At 37.2% G+C, this 19356-nt stretch overlaps 6 protein-coding genes across 6 annotated transcripts; 5 read left to right on the top strand and 1 right to left on the bottom strand.

Annotated features, from left to right (window-relative positions):
* Positions 1-272: 272 nt before the first annotated feature.
* BDF20DRAFT_909080 (uncharacterized protein) lies at positions 273-2234 on the top strand (the record flags this gene model as incomplete). The annotated part of the gene is made up of 4 exons (XM_053083545.1): positions 273-420; positions 509-1302; positions 1373-2068; positions 2145-2234. The coding sequence occupies 4 exons, from the start codon at positions 273-275 to the stop codon at positions 2232-2234; spliced, it is 1728 nt and encodes a 575-aa protein (XP_052940534.1).
* Positions 2235-2621: 387 nt separating this feature from the next.
* On the top strand, positions 2622-3484 carry BDF20DRAFT_904025 (ribosomal protein L35A; the record flags this gene model as incomplete). The annotated part of the gene is made up of 2 exons (XM_053082973.1): positions 2622-2632; positions 3172-3484. The coding sequence occupies 2 exons, from the start codon at positions 2622-2624 to the stop codon at positions 3482-3484; spliced, it is 324 nt and encodes a 107-aa protein (XP_052940535.1).
* A 442-nt stretch (positions 3485-3926) lies between these two features.
* BDF20DRAFT_843783 (NifU-like N terminal domain-containing protein) lies at positions 3927-4803 on the top strand. Its single transcript, XM_053079583.1, has 3 exons — positions 3927-4081; positions 4176-4482; positions 4551-4803. Exons 1-3 carry the CDS (start codon positions 3986-3988, stop codon positions 4619-4621), a joined length of 474 nt encoding a protein of 157 aa, XP_052940536.1. The 5' UTR covers positions 3927-3985; the 3' UTR covers positions 4622-4803.
* A 2282-nt stretch (positions 4804-7085) lies between these two features.
* BDF20DRAFT_909082 (uncharacterized protein) lies at positions 7086-7906 on the bottom strand (the record flags this gene model as incomplete). The annotated part of the gene is made up of 3 exons (XM_053083546.1): positions 7086-7307; positions 7398-7556; positions 7895-7906. 3 exons carry the CDS (start codon positions 7904-7906, stop codon positions 7086-7088), a joined length of 393 nt encoding a protein of 130 aa, XP_052940537.1.
* A 1746-nt stretch (positions 7907-9652) lies between these two features.
* Positions 9653-10464, top strand: BDF20DRAFT_831337 (uncharacterized protein; the record flags this gene model as incomplete). The annotated part of the gene is made up of 4 exons (XM_053078437.1): positions 9653-9721; positions 9920-9999; positions 10106-10295; positions 10321-10464. 4 exons carry the CDS (start codon positions 9653-9655, stop codon positions 10462-10464), a joined length of 483 nt encoding a protein of 160 aa, XP_052940538.1.
* Positions 10465-12675: 2211 nt separating this feature from the next.
* On the top strand, positions 12676-19126 carry BDF20DRAFT_831338 (uncharacterized protein; the record flags this gene model as incomplete). The annotated part of the gene is made up of 6 exons (XM_053078438.1): positions 12676-14072; positions 14184-14394; positions 14496-15497; positions 15577-16142; positions 16238-17564; positions 17645-19126. 6 exons carry the CDS (start codon positions 12676-12678, stop codon positions 19124-19126), a joined length of 5985 nt encoding a protein of 1994 aa, XP_052940539.1.
* Positions 19127-19356: the final 230 nt, after the last annotated feature.

Consider the following 19356-nt stretch of genomic DNA (forward strand, 5'->3'; position numbering starts at 1 on the left):
TTCTAGAGCATTCATTTGAGTCTCCTCCCCCACTAAAAACAGACAAAAAATTGCTTTGCATCATTTGGTTACACTCACCGGTAGAATTTTTTTTCACTTAATGAAGTTGATTGCATTACACAAATGATAAACGGCAGTCAAGAAAAAGTTATTGTATTGTCGGCACCCACTAATGATCCTTTTCTTTCTTTTTTGACAAATTTTTCTATATTGCAATTTCTATAGGACAAAACGTCTTCTGCTTTTCACTCATTAATTCAAAAGGATAAAGAATGGCAGCAAATACCAGCTATCAGCGACTGCATCCTCTGCCTGAGTTAAAGGGAAGCTTGTTATTGAAATATAGATTGGCAAAGGCTTTGACTTTGATCAGTCTACTTGCCATTATATCCATGGCAATTTATTCAATCTTTAATCCAAGTAAGTATTACTTTGTGTGAAAAAAGGGGGCTTATACAGAATCTTGATTTGCTTATATTTTACTCTCTCCTTTCATAATACTTTGCAGATTTGAATTTTGTTAGCGATAAAGAAGAGGATACAACAACAACAACAACAACAACAGCAGGAGCAGTAAACAACAAAGCGCAGCCCAACATACTTGCATCTCAAAAGGATAAATGTTACTTGCCAAACGAACTCAAAATACGAAAAAGTGAAGATGGAACTTACACACCACCGTCGCCACATTATTCACTTTTACGAGCTGTTCACTTTGCTTCTAATGAAGAATATCAAAAATACTGCCAACTGTACGATACTGTCCTAGATACCTTTTCCGATGTATGGCCGTACAATCAGAATGGAGAATGCGGCAATTGGCAAAAACAATACATAGGGCTGCACAAAAAAAACATGAAGATGCTTAAAAACTATCAAGCTGGCATTTTTCCTGATAAAAAGGATGCAGCAATGATTGAAAATAGACCACGTTTTGTATCCTATATTTGCAAAGAAGTGCCAAAAGATAGTAATAGAGGGTGCGGCGGTTTGGCCGACCGAATGGGAGGCATGATCTCTACCTTCTTTTATGCACTTTTGACAGATCGTGCTTATTTGCTCGATTGGGCACCGATGAATCCTTTACCTTTGGAGGCAGTTTGGGAACGACCTCATATTGATTGGTCGCATGATCCAGAAGAAATGGAATCCTTATTCACAATAAATGATGGTGAAGAAGAAGAGAACCCCTATTTGGGTTATCAGAAAGTAGATACCCTCAATAAGAAATTGAAAGTGCTGACAAGTATCATGTTTCCTGATGGCGCTGATACTGATTTTAAGGACCTGTGGAATGGCACCGTAAGCTGCTTTCTTTTTTGATGACTATTTTTTGTAGCGAAAACATACTCAGGCCTATGTACATCTATAGTATGTTGAAGTCCGTTCCAATCGTGGTTATATCATTCGCACATTCAATCAATCACCCAAATACCGTAAAATGCTCAATGAAATGGGGCTAACTAAAGAAAACACGTTCCGTTGCTTGACTAACTTTTTATTCCAACCTACAACTGGTTCACGCCGCTTTTTGAACGCTTACAAACGTCTCTTTGAAATGGAAAGTGTCTTGAGTATTGGTATTCAAATTCGCACGGATGATAATGCATTGGCCAATCCTCAAAACGATCTCAACACCATGGAAAAATGGCGCCACTTTTTCAAATGTGCTGGAGAACTAGCAGCTTACAAAAAACAATCTCATCATCGCCATATTGTGTTCTTTTTGGTAACAGACTCACATCATTTACGTGAAGAATTTGTTAATCTGAACGAGAACAAAGAAGCGATACGTGATTACTTTGGTGAAGAGGTGGCAGATATAAGTAGTCTGATTATTACGGGTTTGCCTATTGAGCATATTGAACCAGATCAGATTGCCAAGTATATTCATGTGGAAGACCCCAAGGCAGTGAATTTGGAAAGAATGCTGCCTGGAGTAAATAGTGCCTATATGGAAAACTGGCTGCTAGGAGAAACACAATACAGAGTGATTAGTATTCAAGGGTATGGTAAAATGGCTTCTTTCTATTCTGGCGATGACAGAACTTCTATATCTATGCCAAAAGTAAGTGGTCAAGACTTGATTATCGACTTTTGCTCCTAAATCAGCTAACACACTATTTATCGTTGGACTATTCCAGCCAAGTTTAAAGAATAATCTCCCTGCTTGTAATACAGATGATGTGTTCACAACATTTGACTGGCTCAGTACACAGTGGAGCTTAGGCTAAATAGCTTAGCAAGTTTGGTATTAGAAGGTAATACAATACGTTATTGCAAAACTACCATGGACTTAGTTCAAATTTGTACTTCAAAAAAAAATGTAATCTATAAATTGGCAATGTTTCATGCTTTTTGTGTGATTTGTTGCTTTTGAGGAGTTTTGAGTGTCCGGTAGATGTCCGGCTACGGTTTACGGCAAATGAGCCAATAGGACGGATCAACCAGTAACTTTTTTAAGATTTTGGAAAAATCTGCAGTTGGGAATGGGAAAAGCATTGAGAGGGAGGGTGTGTATTGAGAGTATGTGAATCGTGCGCAAAAGGGTGGTAAGATAGGGGAAAGGGCAATAATTTGATCCATAGGGCAAGCATAAAGAACCTCCTTTTTCCATCAACATGTCTAACCGGTATGATCTTTTTCTGTCGGAAACGGATGCATAAATGGATGGTTATATGGTCAGAAATAAGATATGATGGAACAGATGCGAATATTGGATAGTACGGATGTAGATGGATAAAGTCATTTAATCAAAATTTATTATTCAACAACAGTAAAGGATTGAGTCCAAGTCAGCATTGGAGCTTATACTTACATCTGGCTATTTATTAGTCCACATATAATTAAAGGAATCATTGAGTTGCATTCAGCATTACACAGATATTGCTAGCGCCAAATATATATACAACATCCATACTTTACATTCAGAATGTCTGCGCTGCATTATTCTATTTTGATAGCATCTGATTAGCATGTTTTGCTGCCTATAGACAACACCGGCTTACTATGTTTTTGTGACAGTTCAACACCTTTTTCATGTTCATTCTTGTTCATCATCATCATTTTATTTCTGATCGTACAACTTCGAAACTTGAATCCGAAAAAACTGATTCAATGACAACTCAAATTACTGACTCTTTTATTTCTTTTTATGCGATTATTCAACAGTCTTTACAGTAAGGGCCGTGTCTTGGGTTATGAACGTGCTAAGCGTAACCAAAACCCCAACGTTTCTTTGCTCCAAGTTGAAGGTTGCCAAACTTCCAAGGATGCTCAATTCTACCTTGGTAAGCGTGTCGCCTATGTCTACCGTGCTCAACGTGAAGTTAACGGTTCCAAGATCCGTGTTATTTGGGGTCGTATTGCTCGTGCTCACGGTACTAGCGGTGTTGTCAAGGCTCGTTTCCGTAAGAACTTGCCTCCCAAGACTTTCGGTGCTTCTGTTCGTGTTGTAAGTATTACCTCGAATATCTTTGAATAGGAACATCATAAAGGCTAGGGGACAATTTGGATGTACTATTGATCGGTCTAACAATTACTTTTTGCTTGTATTCAATAGATGCTCTATCCTTCCAACATCTAAGTCGAGTCCGATATTAGAACTTTTAAATGCAACTGTTTCCTCTTCTCAATTGTATAAATAATGTTAAACTTTTATTCTAAAAGAAATAAAATTAATATGATGATCTATGCCATATTTTCAACACCCAACTTGTGCCAAAAAAATACCCAGAACAATGAGGCTTTATTGAATAAAGATTAGTATATCCTATAGCATGCATGAAAGCTGTGCTGATCATCTGATAATTGTTTTCCAGGTTTGTCAAATCAAATCTTAATTGGACGCTTTTTAAAGAATCTGATAAAAAATTTAATAAAAATGTTTGCTAAGTTTTATTCTGAGACTACTGTGCTTTTTGCATATTTTTTTCTTTTCTTTCGTACATTTTTTTAATTTTTCAAAAGCTTTTCTTGAAATATCATGATGATGCGTAACATCGTTTTAAATACTGTCGGCAAATCTGTCAGAAGGCCTTTGCTAACTTCTACAACTATAAAGAGAAACTATCATGAAAAGGTATCGGAAAACGAAGAGCAGAATAATAGTTGATCTGGCCTTTTTAATAATGGAGTCGGATAACTAAATTATATCAACATCAACGTTTATATAGGTTATTGATCACTACGAACGACCGCGCAATGTTGGTTCCATGGATAAAAAAGATAAAAACGTTGGAACAGGTATCGTGGGTGCGCCCGCTTGTGGTGATGTTATGAAGTTACAAATCAAGGTTGACGATGTCACTGGTAAAATTGTTGATGTCAAGTTCAAGACATTCGGTTGCGGCTCTGCTATTGCTTCCTCTAGTCTGTTGACAGAACGTGTGCGAGGCATGACTTTAGATCAAGCCAACTCCATTAAGAACACAGAAATTGCTAAAGAGTTATGTTTACCACCTGTCAAGCTGCATTGTTCCAGTAAGTGTTTTCACGCCGAAATATAAATGGATCTATAACATTAACCATCTCCATCCAAATTTATGTAGTGCTTGCTGAGGATGCTATCAAGTCTGCTATTAAAGACTACATGTCAAAGCGTCCAAAGAAATCCGCTTAAGTTTAAGTAAACATTTGTCAAAGAAAATAATAACCAATACATATTTATTCCCTTTTGAACCAAAAATCTGATAATGCATGTACATTAGTTCATTCAGAATTGAGCAATCAAAAGTGGATAATTAAGTCATCGTTCTCCATGTAGTTTATCAGTCCCCGTACTTATACATAATTTTTGAAAATTCTATTTTATTTTTTTATTTTTTTTATTTTTTATATTTTTTATATTTTTTATTTTTTAACTTTATTTTTTTATTTTCATTGCTTGCTCTGTAAATATTTTATCGTTTTCATCATATGACACAAAAATATCATTGTATTTTTCCCAAAAATCTGTAGTTTCAATAATAATAGCATTGGATTTGTCATGCACAGTGTTTGCTTGTAGTGGAGAATAAACTGATGCTCGTATCGTTTTACTGTGACAATGTTGGATACCTGCATACTTAATGACCCGTGCGACGCAATAGTAGTTATATCTTCAGTCATAGAGCGTATGAACGGTGAGACCTAATTTCGAGACAATAAATATATATGCTAGTAGTACATGAAGAGGCGCAAACAAAAGAAAAAATAAGAATTGCTGTAATATTTACATAGGATGGGTAATGTCAAAAGTTAGAGTTGAGCAGAATAAAACATTTGACAGAAAGGCTAGTGTTATTTGAGGGCGGTTGGCAGTCTTGTGCATTTCTTATATCTCTTACCCTTAGGAGATTACAGCCGTCGGCTGTGAGTACATGTACTGCTTTTGGCTAGGAAAGGTACGGCATATACATACAGTATTTGGAAGTTCGAGCAAACAGGCAAGCATAAGAAACCATGAGTTAGAACTAAAAGAAGGGAACCATGACACTGAAACGCATGAATGATAGTTAGCATAAGCATATGCTCATACAAGACGAAAGAGCGTATAACAAAAATAGTTGAAGTTACCGGCGCCCTTTTTTTGAGAAAAAAGAAAAAGAAAGCAATGCAACCATTTATACCTCAACTTTATACTGTCTTTATTTATTCATTGACTGTAATTTGTGCCCCTTTTATATCATCAGAATACAAAGAATAGATCAGAACTATCGTTTAGTGAAAGTTTACAATACGGAAATGGCGGCCGAAAATGGTTGGGAAGCTGCAGAGACGGGAAAAAATGCTCATAGTTAGTCTGCATGTTGAAGTGGATGTGAGCCAGCATTCTCTTTCAACTGCAGTGACTGGAACAGAATTGGAAGCGTGGAATCGCTTAATAAAAGGTTGCAAGCAACCACTCAGAGACTTTAACTTCTCTGACAAGGTCAGAAAATTTACCCGCAGCCATGAGATTCAGAAAATGCGCTATTTTGCGCAACTTTATGTTAAAGAGTGCAGATTGGGCATTGCTACGTTGCTCTTTAGTGACATTTCCTCAATTTGGCCCTCACTCCAGTGAACAAAAAACAGCACTTTCTTGCTGTAGCACGTCAGTTCATCGCTTGAGTATAGCGTTACCTCTTCTCCTAACGCCTTTTCTATTAAAAAAAGATCTAAATGAAAAAATAGAATGTACTGTACCTATTTTACTGTAATCTGTGAATAGCCAAACGAAGAATATCTGAACCGCGTTTTGAGTCTTAAATGAGTCTCAAGGTTCGCATCCTGGGTGTCGGCATTAAGAAAGGCATGTGCCCTAAAATGTTACCTTTCAAAACTATTTACGCGTAAGCACTGGCTCCAATGGTTGGATAATTAGTTGGCAGTAACTATTGCCCGAGGAGACAAATGGGTGGGCAATAACTTTTGCTAGCTATTCGAAAAGCGCTAGTTTATTCGTGGTGATAACATGTTGAAACAACACACCAGGCAGTTTAGACTTTATTCCGGACTGAAAAAAAATGAAAATAGTAATATCACCGTTTATAGAAAATGCCTCCGCATACATTTGGATGCAAAGTGAAAAAAAAAAAAAAAAACCTTGCTATTTTGCTGCTATTCTGATTTTGATGTATATAATTTTCATACATCATCACCTGTTTCTTCTCAGAATTGCCTTTTCCATTCATACACTCATCGTTTCAACTTATTGACATGTATTGCCGCTGCCATTTTTTTCGTTATAACTCCCGAGTCAAAATTCCAAACAGTATGAATCAGCTAAGGTAGTATATTCATATGTGGGGATGCAGGTTATAGTGTAGTGATACAAAAATAAAGACGCTTTTTTGCATCAATATGTAGTAAGTTTGACTAGGGTCTTATTAGTGTAACTCAATGCTTACGGAGCTACGGTAGTATTGGCCCAGTAAATAAGATTCGTTTCCCAATTTATATCTGAATAAATATGGTACAGAATGTAGATGCGATATGAATTGTTGTTTTGAAATAAGGGGACGGGATGTAGGAGGCTGGGGCTAACAGAAGGGAGAAAGTAGTGAACTGTTTATATATATATTCTTGTTGTGCGGTTTGTTATATCTTGTTTCCTCATCAATCTAACGTTCTTCAAGGTCCCAATAGATGATCATTTCATTCGAGTTTAATTCAAATTCAAACTCTACGTCTTCCAAAAACTGAATTTCATGTACCAACAAAGCGGGAATGACACAGTCTTCAGTTTCACGCAAGATGTATGCTTGACTGCTTTGCAAGTCATCGATTTGAATAGAGCCAGAAAGGACAGTAATACGTGACATAGTAGGAAAATGATGAGGAGGCTAAAATGACATAATTTCATATGTATAAGGATTTGCTATTTTTATATTCTATGTGCCTCACTCTTCTAAGATATTTCAAATGAAATTTACCAAAGAAGTACCGGCTTTAAATCTCATCGTTGTTTTCAAGTAAGGAAACTTGACAACGTTCTTCCATTCACCGCCTAAGCAAGCAGGAAAGTGGGGTATCGAGGTATATTTTTCACAGCTTTCGACGATAGTATCATTGTTGTTGGTATTGTTATCTGACTTTTTCAAGAGAGGAGATGATACAGCGGACGAGATCATTTTATAGAAGGTAATGTAGCGTTAACAAAAGAAAAAAGAGGTTACTGATAGACAAGGAAACAAGAAGCGAGTAAACAAGAAATATATATAATAAGAGAAGAGATGAGATCAATTAGGCAATTGCGTATTTATATTCTTTTTTTTTTTTTTTTTGTAGTGTGACTCTCCTACCAGCTGTTGTAACAGTACCTCTCTGAATCATTTTGAGAAAGGTCGAATTTCAAAAAACGTACCTAGGATACTTTCTTGCGCAAATCGGTCATTGGCCAAATATTACTTTTCATTCTTCAATTCCGTACCTTTCTTAACATTTATAAACCGGTTTAAGCGATATTGATTAAGAACAAGAACATTTACTGACTTAAATCACCATAAGAAGTATTCCATTATTATTGGCGCCAAGAAAAAAAGGCTAGAGCAAAAAAAATTGTTCTATATTCTTTGCATTCCCTTTTAGGTCGTTCTCCGCATAAATTCAGTCTGAAGTTTCGGGAAAGTTACTCACATCTAGATCTATTTTTTCTTCAAGCATTTTATAATAGGTTAAATGTGCAAGTACTCATAGTTTTGGTTTTGGTTTGGTTTTTTTTTTTTTTTTGGAAAACCGTTTTCATAATATTGTTAGACAACTACATTTTCTTTGTTATAAAACCTTGTATAAACTTGTTGCGAGCAAGCCATCAAGGTAAGCTAATTTTCAATGCTAAATGTTGATTTCGTGAGTGCTAAAATAATCCATTTCTTTCATTCGTTAAATGCAAAATTTAACTCCTTTTTAGTTTTATAGCTCATTGGATAAAAGCTATTTCTATTTCAGTCTCTCTTGAGACGTGCCGCTTTACAAAGCAAGCGTATCTTGACGTAACGCGATTTCCTCTTTGCGTTAGAAATCGATGATATATTGCATTTATCATTTGGTGGATGGTTTTAACCTAACTGGACTTTATTCTGAGCATCATAAGCTGCCAAAAGGTTAAGAGTTACAAATAGCATTCTTTGTTTCTTTCTTAGCCCAAATAGGACAACCATGAATTGGTAGAAGCACGTTAACAATCTAGCTCGTTTCTGTGTAGCCATACTATCACGGTTGTCGCAGCATGTATTCAGCTTGGTGTTGCATACGATAATCTTTCTTCGATTTTAACTGGAATGGCACCAATACTGTAAGCTACGTACTTTAAATTCCAAAAGCAAACCTGCATCTGATCATACAATTCATGATAGTACATTATTCGAACATGTTGAAAACCAACATTGTGCAATTTACGTTATATAACCTGGCCGGTGGATATTGTCCGTTATAAAAAAAGTATTTGTCGGTTACAAAAATGCGTAAAAAAGGAAACTATCAGGACAGGTAGTTTGTGTGCTGAAGAACTTTCCATTTGATCTGATCCACTTCCCATATTCAAGGTGCACATTATTTGTTATAATTGGTCTCTGCTGTCAATAATAGATTCTCCCGTCTAATTTTATTGAAAAGGGTATAAATTCACACCATAAAGCATGATCCTTATTGTGCCTGGTTACTCTTTTTTTTTGTCATATTGTCAGATGAAACATACTCTTCCCTCAACTTTGATCGCATCTTCATAAAAAATCTATCAGACTTAAAGTTACAAAAGATATACTAGCTCCTTTTTATGATAGCCAAACATGAAGTAATGACAGTCGTTATAAGTGGAAGCTCGTATTTTATCATGAGAATCAGACTCTTAACGCTAGAAATTGATTAGCTACGACGTGGACGGTCAACTATATAAACCTCGCATTTGTATAAAAAAATTGTTCATCACTTTTTGACACTATACTTAACAAACCTTATTCATTCCCTTTCACATACACTGCAGAGTTATATGATTACACATAAAAGAAGAGCAATTCGTCTTTTATATATATATATATATCTTCGCAACAGAAATGAGCAATGATTCAAGTTTTCTTGAAGTATATACGTTTGTTTATCCTTATTTAATCTAGGTTATCTCGCAATTTATGAATGAATTTGGTTCAGCAACTAGAGCTTTGTTGTAGTCCCAGTCAGTGAAGATCGTATAATGTGCGTCAAAGGTTCCATCAATGGAATTGGCTTCGATCAGGAGCATCGTGTTGTCCTGCAATATTACGTAACTGCTGATACTGTTACCACGCAAACATACATGTTCGCCAAATTTATTTTTCTTTAAGAATTCGATCAAAACCTTCAATTTGTTATCGGTCGATATATATCTGATGGGTACTTTCAGAAGTGTGGCTTTCTGCTAGAGGAAGAATAAGAAATGCAGAAACTATCGACAGACATGCACTGATCAAACATCATATAGCCGCCTACGTTGCAACCACTTAATTTGTTCATCAGCTCTTTCCATATGATCAAAAAAATCCAAGTAGGAAGATACGAGATGTACGTTGCTTAGACAACAACATCAAAATGCACTTTGGAGTCGCCTCCGATAAGTTGTCAACAATGTATTGGATGTCCGTAAAAGAAAAACGTCCGTTACGTGAAGAATTACAGCAAGCAAACATGAATCAGGAAGATATCAATCGAGGAATATAACCGAGACAGTCACCCAATTCAAAGTGGCCACCGACTTGCGGCATGTCACAGTTGCTGCACTTCAGCGTCAATTTCCAGACTTAGCAAATGTCCTTGAACCCAATCTCACCTCTTACGGCCCAGAATATACCCTTGATCAAGTAATATCTATCATGGTTGTAAAAGAACAAGAGTCTACCGGTTTATATCCAAACATGCCAAACCGGAAGAGGTACAGGAACTGAACAAACTCTGGTGAGTTCTGAATCTTCCGTACTTGACGAATTTCAAGCTTCCCTTCGCGCCAGGCATGAAGCAGTCATGTTCTGACTGCTCACTATACAGGAACTCTCGCATCAAATGGCCATTCAATGCATCGAATGCTTTTTTGCTTTCAATTTGATTTATTGGGAACTCTACAACGAAAAGCGTTCGTTATGTGCAGGGTTTGCGCCAATATATCATACTTTGGTATTGTATGCTCTAGTTGGCAGATAGTAGACTTTATACTAACCTGTGGGTATGAGTAGACTTGTTGGTCAATTAAGAGACCATGTATCATCTAACCCTTGTAATAATGCAGTTTGGAAGAGCCACATTTCCCACTAAACACGGTCAAATTTAATAGACTGATAACGCCGTGCTTGTATAATTATAAAAAAGGAGAAAAATGCCAGTCAGCAGGGACCATTGAAGGGTTTGCGAACTCAAATCAGTTTCTAACGGATGTGGCAATGTTGCCTGCGTGAATTGAAAATTACCTTTTTTCAAATGACATGAGCATTCGCGGTCACAACATTAGTGTATTATTGAACAAAATTAAACATTGCACTTTAAGACTGATCATTATCGAAAAATGAAAAAGTAAAAAAACTATATCATCAATATGATGCCATAGTCAAAAGATTAAGGTGGAGAAAAACAAACAATTGAAGTAATCGTTTTGCTCTACAATGCATCCACCCCCCTCCTTTTATTGTTTTTAGTTAGGAGTGTTTTCTTTTTGCGGACCCGAATCTTGAAAATGTTGAAAATTGTTATTAATTGATTACAGTTGCAAAAAAAAAAGTTTCTAGTGTACGATAAATTTCTTTTTCGACTGTTTGGATGTACATGTAAGCTCTTTGTAAGTAGACGCTCTATGTACGATTTCTATTAAAAGCAAAAAGACAGCGTTGGCTACACAAAAGAAAAGCACATCATCGACTTGAATACGAAACCTAGATACAACCACAGATGAATGCTAATAACCACAGTTCTGTGATTATGTAGATGAGGAAATAATCAAATCATTGTGCTTGAAAAAAGGACATGCACGTACATCATTTTGGGTTGTAGATGTTCTAGCGCAGTGAACGTAAAAAATACCATGCATAAGGTTTGTTCAACATGTATGGTGTTGTTTGGCGTACAACGGAGAGGAATGAAATTGTAAAATAAAGCATGCTACAATATGGCTAAAACTTCTGCGACAATTCCTCCAACAACGAGAAATTCAAATTAGATTCCACCTATCAAGATGATTGGCGTGATTTTTTCTTGATACTAAGCTGCGGTTAATGATGACAATTCTATAGAACAGCCTATATCGATATCGAAGCATGTATCCAAACACATCTCCTCTCAGCCTTAATACTAATAAATCAAATAACCGTAAATCCAAAAAATCTTTCTAGCTTAGATCCCACTTTTTTCTGTCACACATTATGCTAAATTTACTTTTTACGCTGAAGAAAGGTGTCTTCATACTTTGTCCGACGGTGGGCGTACAATTAAGTCGAAAGCATAATGAGACTTTACAAATTCGTCAACTTTGAGTGACCTAAACCATAAAATCCTTCCAACATGTGTTTTATCTTGTATAAATGATAGATAGTAGATATACAAGCAAGCCTGAATAGCTGTGCTATTTATAAAAAGCATGTCATAATTATGACTTAAGTCAATTATTACAACTATAGTTAGAAACTAAGTCCCTATCTTCAAAGAGTACATGAAAATGAATACGTGTGTATTCGTTGTCCAAACAATCTTAAAGTGTATTAAATGGAGTTCTGTGCGGTTGCATACATGTTTATATTTGAGATAGTATTTTCTAATGTACATTTAAGGCAGATAAATTCACAAATTTGGTAACTTTTTCTCTTCTGTGTGCGTACGAAAAGGTTACACTTCAGCATTGATGGGCATTATGAAATATTGCTTTATAAAATATTCATCCGCCATTTCCTTGTTCCTTTTCTTTCATTTCCTTACTAATAATTGCTCTTTACCCGATAATTCTCTCCTTTCATTAAACACGCATATTTGCATTTACTTTTAATATTTGAATCTTCTTAAGCTCATCCCCCTTTTGTCTATCAGAAACACCTGATCTCAGCTTTTGAAAGAAGCACTTTCTTTCCTTTTTTTGTTCCTTCTTTTCTTTTTGTACGCATATCTACTTATCTACTCTTTCGTACATAAAGGAGAGCCAATCCCTTTACCGTGATAATAGTAGCTGAAGCATAATCCTGTATCTATATCTATTTTAAACGTAAAATGGGAGCCAAACCCAGTAAAAGCAGTGATCATCGACTTTCGATATCGTTTAAGAATAACAATAGAAGAAGTGACAGGTCTGCGCCCAATAACAAAAGGAAAAGTAATTTCAGAGCAGCTTTGTCACCGACATCAAACCGAAAAAAGAAAGCACCTACAACAAAAGCAACATCAGTAGCAGCAGTAGAATTAACAAATAAACTGTTAAATGAGGGCAATCAGCAATTGAGCTTATCATCAATTCAACAACAACAGCAACAGCATTCCTCTTGTATAACAGAAGATGAATTAATCAGCGTCGGGAATAATGAGTCAACTAATCATCAAGCTTCTTCCCCAGCTGAAGTGATGATGTTCAAAGATGAAAACAAAAATTATAACCTAGCAAAATCATCGACCAGCAGTTACATTAGTATGAAGCGATCGTCACCTAGTAGTAGCAGTTTAACATACGACCTTTCTAAATTGAAGAAATCACGTCGGACAAAAGCATCCTCTCCATCAGTTATAAGAGCTAATAGTACTACGGTTGCCAACAATAATACTAACCATACACATATATCAGTCATGAGTAATTACAGTTCAACGACTAACCCAAGTGATGCTGGTCTTTATATGAACAACAAGAGTAATCTGAGTAGTGGCTGGACTACCCTTTCTAATGATCCATTCTCTCAGATTGAGGTCGAAGCCGACACGTCAGCTTTCACTGAGATTACCGACCATTCTACTATATCAACAAGAAAATCGCTACTACTTCCTGTCATAGAATCATCATTATTGCCGCCCTCGTATTATGACAAGTTTTACAATTTTGAAGAGAAAACACCGACAATATCACCTGAGTTAACAGCACAAAATATACTAACAGAGATAGTTAGTAGACAACAGCAGGAAGGTCAACAATCTCACGTCATTATTGGTGATGTCTACAAAAGAATTCAGCGACTAAATGATCCTTACAGTTGGTCACAGTTCTACCAAGCCATTCAGCAGTACGTCTCCTCATTAACAACATCAGACGCTGATCAAAACAATAAAAGTGTTGCTATTATCTATCTGGCCAAATGCCGCATCAGTGGCCTGGGAGTTACCACCGATATTGAAGGTGGTCTTCAATTACTGACCTCGCACACGTCATGTGAGACTCTGTATGCGTTAGGTCACTGTTATTCAGAAGGATTGCCCAACGGTGTGCTTGAGATCAATAAAACGAAAGCCTTCTCACATTTCAAACAAGCCAGCGAATATGACGCAACTATTAACGAATCTATAAAATCTACAGTGGGAGAAGCACAGTGTTCAATGGCACATATGCTTTTTCAAGGTGAAGGAGTTACACAAAATATAGAAGAAGCCATGAAGTTTCTAATGAAAAGTGCCGAAAACGATAACATGTAAGAATGTCCTCTATCACTCAAACAAAAAAAAAAAAAAAAAAAAAAAAAAAAAACTAGTCGCAACACCGAGGCCGCTTTTTCATTGACGCAAATGTTCATTTGTATTAGGTATGCACAATTTTTAATTGGCGCTCATTACGAGCGTGGCATAGACATTGCTCAAGATCTTGAATTGGCAACATATTATTATCGAAAGAGCGCAGAAAGTGGCTTTCCAGAAGCACAAGCTGCATTAGGAAACAGATTAATATCAGACAATATCTCGACTAGCCCTGACTTTATCTGTGGTATTGAATGGCTGGAAAAAGCGACGCAATCTGTAAGTTGCCTATTAGTTCAGAGTTTACTTTTTTTATCTTTTTTTTTGTATTCTCGCATCTTTAAATTAACCTATTGTTCCATTTCTACTCGAATTAAAAGGGAAATAGCCGCGCACATGTACAACTCGGTATTCTATACGACAAAGGAATCGAAAATGTGCTTGAACAAAATGATGATATAGCCTTGCTTCATTATAAGGCCGCTGCTGAAAGCAAGAACCCAGCTGCTCAATATATTCTAGGCCTTGTATATTATTTTGGCCGATTAGGCAAGCAGAAAAATCACAATGAAGCGGTTCGATTAATTAAACAATCGGCTATGGCCGGTTTGCCATATGCCCAACGTGTGCTTGGACAATTCTATCAGCAGGGCGTCATTGTCCTTTCATCTTCATCGTCATTAACACAACAGCAACAAGATAAGCATCAAGAAGAGAAGCAGTTAAACGTAACAGAACAAAAAGTAATTGTCAGCGATGATAATAGTGAAATAACTCTCCAACAAAGAGCATATCAGCGTATCAAAAGGAATGAGCGAGAAGCCGTCCGTTGGTATAAACGCGCTGCTGCAGGAAAAGATATTGTTGCATTAGGAATCCTTGGCAAATGCTACGAGCTGGGTACTGGTGTAGACGTCGATTTGGAAAAGGCATTGGCACTCTACGCCAAAGCAACTGAAATGAGTAATAATCCTTATGTTAGAAATGCACAGATAGATCAAGCTTTGCTGCTTCAAAGAACTGGCCGGCATTTTGAAGCATTCGAAATCTTCAGTGATGTATTAAATCACTGCAAAAACGCCGTCGATGAGACTAATTGCAACGAGAACAAAATCATTCAGGAGCCTTACAACATTGCACAGTTATCCGTTGCAAGATACTATCTTTGCCGCAATATCAAAGGCATTAATTATAACCCGATGTTAGCTCACACCATGTTATGCGATTTGATTCAGCGTGATACCAATAATGCGCATGCTCATTATTGGTTAGGATCTATCTATGATGAAGGCATTCCAGGCTTCTTTGAGATTGACCGACTAAAAGCTTTCCAGCATTTTAAAATTGCTGCTGAAGCAGGTGATAACGATGCTACATTCTTGGTATGTTATTTTTAGCCATTTCCTATACAATGCCGCGTAATTAAACTAAACACTCATCATTGGCTCGCTCTATTTTTAGGTTGCATACATGATGTCTAACTATGTCATTCCCTTGAAGGGTCCGGCTGATGCATTTCCTTGGTACCTTAAAGCTGCCACTCGAGGTCATCCCATGTCTATGTATTCTGTTGGTCTTTGCTTTTATAAAGGCATTGGTCAGGAAAATGGTGTGCCTCAATTAGAAACTGCATTAGGATGGTTTGAGAAAGCTTCTCGACTTGGTGTAGCTGAATCAAACTCTTACATGGCTCGCATTTATTTTCAATTCATGAATCTCCATTACACAAACAATGAATCAGAACAAGCTCAACAGCAATTTGTAAATGCGATACAGTGTCTTAAAAAAGCACTTGATAAGCAGGATACATATGCTCAAAGAGAACTTGGAAAGATTTACTTGACTGGCAAAGGGTTAGAAAAAGATCACGGTATGGCCGTAGATCTTCTAGAGAAGGCAGCAGCAAAACAAGATCCAGAGGCTCTGACATTCTTAGGTGATTGCTACCATAAAGGAACAGGTGTAATAAAAAACCTTGAAAAAGCTGTCCAATTGTACTTGCTCGCAGCTGAACTTGGCTATCCATAGTACGTGTATATCTATATATATATTTTATGGGCAAATTTTGGTTTATTTTTATAGAACGGTAATTAATCTGAAATTTCTGATTCTAACTTTACAGTGCTTACTCTGCTACGGCCGAACTATATTTTGAAATTGGAAAAATGGACCTTGCTTACAACTACTATCTACTTGCTTCGAAAGAGCAAAGGATTGTCCACAATAGAATTGGAAAAACTGCGCGAATGATGGTTGCCAGAATTGCATTAAAATATAGTCCTCATACACAAAGACTTCAACAAAATACGTCAATGCCACAGTACAACCACGCGAACAACGATCTTCATCTTTTCTCAGAATCCAGCAACGTCATTAGTCCTCAAACTGCTTTCAACATTCTTCATACGCTTGCTACTCGAGAGCAATTTCCACAAGCCTTCCAGCCCCTAGCCTTATGCTATGCCAATGGAACAGGCACAGAAGTTAATCTCACAGAAGCTACTTTTTGGTTTCGTAAATCAGCAGAAGAGCTTCAAGACAGCGTTGCATACTACCACTTGGCCAATCTGCTATTACAGCCATTGATTAAAGGTGATCGGACTGCTGACAATGAAGAGTCACTCTTAGCTCTATCCTATCTTCGTAAAAGCGCTGAACTGGAATATCCAGAAGCCCAATACCAAATGGGGATGATCTATCTTCATGGTAAATATGGCATTTGTGTAGACGAACGTGTCGCAGCCAACTGGTTTAAATCAGCTGCTTCCAGGTCGCACGCTGAAAGTTGTTGGATGTTGTCTCAGTTATCTGCATTAATCCACGAAGACGAACTTGAATTCCAGTACCAAAAACAAGCGGCAGAAATGGGACATGTGCTTGCCATGCGTGTTGTGGGCCGAAAATATCTCAAACAACTAGAGAAATCATCACAACATCATCAACAACAGTTAGAAAATTTGGAGCAAGCATTGAAATACCTTCATATGGCAGGTGACGCAGGCGATATTGAATCATTAGTCCTACTTGGGAAAACTTACAATAGCTGTACAAAGACACGAGTTCGATTTTCTGCTTCACATATTAGTGATAAGATGAGATCGTTGCCAACACCAGGTGAAGCATATGACTGTAGTAATTCTCAGCCAACGCCGTCGTCCCCAGAGTCATCTAAAGATGATATCATCGAAGAGTCCGAATCCCGTTTTCAACGTGAAGAAGATGAAAAAAATCTCGCAATTCAATGTTTCGAAAGGGCGTCTCAATTAGGAGATTTAGATGCGACAGTGTACGCAGCTGAAGCATGGTATGAACAAAAGCAATACGCAGCAGCATTGGAATATTTTGAAAAAGCATCCCAACAAGGTAGTACACTTGCCCGTTTCTTCTGCGCTCGTTATCTCATTGAAGGATATGGAGGTAGTGAACTGAACCCAGAAAAAGGATTTAAAGTAAAGCCATTATTAGTTTATATCTATTCTATAGCCGCGTTTCATTTATCATGACCTAAAAATTTGAACATATCTTTTAGGAACTTCTGATTTGCGCCAATGAACTCAACTGCATTCATGCTTTTAATACATTGGCGCAATGTTACGAAAATGCCATTGGTACAGAAAAAAATGATCACCTCGCGTATCAATGGTATCTTCGTGCGGCAGAAACAACGCATGACGCTGAAGCTTATTACCGCATAGGACAGATGTTTGCTCATAATAGAATTCTCCTTGCCAATACCGATCAAAATAAGGACCTCGAAGCTTTTAGATATTATGACCTTGCCGTAAACGCAACACCCAGTAGCCATGGACCCTCTTGCTATGAATTAGGAATGTACTATCTTAATGGTATACAAAATACGGCATCAGAGGGTGTAGTGGAAGAAGAACGTTTATTAGATCCTGATATCTGCTTAGCCATCGAATACTTCAAGAGTGCTGCTGATTTAGGTGTGCAAAAAGCTATGTATCAGTTAGGAATTTTATTTCTGAACGATGATTATACCGTGGAAGAACAAGAAGAAGGGTTGTATCAACTGCAACGTGCTGCAGAACTTGGCTTAAGAGAAGCACAATTTGAACTTGGTTTATATTATCATCGCGGCAAAGAAATCGCACTTCCCACTCAAAGCCTGCATAATGTAAAGCATACTGATAATATACATGATGACTCCAACAAGGACGATTGTATGCATGAAGGTAATGAAGAGTACATTATTGTTCCTCAAGATTTCGAAAAAGCTTTCGATCTGTTTTGCCGTGCAGCAGTTCAACGACATCCAACTGCTGCCCTTTATCTCGGTATATACTATCAGCATGGCATCTTTGTCGCTCCTGATCTTGCCATCGCTTTGGAACAATATGAGATCGCTGTACAACTATTCGAGGATTGTCCTACTGCTCCAGATCGATGGCAGGCCGAGTTTAATATGGCACGTATTTTACATCAGGATATTGAGAGTCAAACACGTGCTTATGAACTCTTTCAGGCGGCCCATATGCATGCACCGGAACAATACAAATTTTTGTCAAAGATCATGATAACAAGATACCATTTACACGGGTTAGCAGGCGTAACGCATCAACCCCATGAAGCCGCTGCTACTCTTATCCATTTTGCTAATGAAGAAGAATATGGTTATCGTGTCTATCTTGATGTTGCTCAATGTTTCGAAGGTGGTAAGGGGGTAGAGAAGAATCTTGCTCAAGCATTTTATTGGTATGGCGAAGTAATTAATAAGGTGCATCAAGTACTCGAAGAACACCAACAACTGCAACAACAATTACAACAGCAGCAACAAGTACTTCCTTTAACACTCATGGATGAAGAAATCGAAGAGAATGAAGCAATAGCCATGTTCAAATTGGCTGAATTTTACAGAAATGGTATAGTCGTTCAGCAAGATATAGCCAAAGCAGATGATTTATACCGATTGGCTGCTCGAAAAGGCTGTCATGCCGCACAAGAGTATTTGTCCATGATGCTCCAATCTACCACCCTACATGATGATTAGTCTTACTTTTGTAACAACAGTATACGTGTACTTTTATGTCGAACCTTCTGTTATTACTATGGCATTTAGATTCTTTTACAGCTGTTTCTGTACATACACACCATTATATTCTACATTTACATAGCGCCATTTATTTTACTTTATTTTATTTATTGTTTTTGTTACTACACTCACTCTTCTATAATTTTTGCACGATCCTCAGCCTACAAAACTTATCTATTCATATCAAT

The sequence above is a fragment of the Mycotypha africana genome (genome assembly GCF_025528875.1).
Source record: "Mycotypha africana strain NRRL 2978 chromosome Unknown BDF20scaffold_1, whole genome shotgun sequence".
Lineage (NCBI taxonomy): Eukaryota > Fungi > Mucoromycota > Mucoromycetes > Mucorales > Mycotyphaceae > Mycotypha > Mycotypha africana.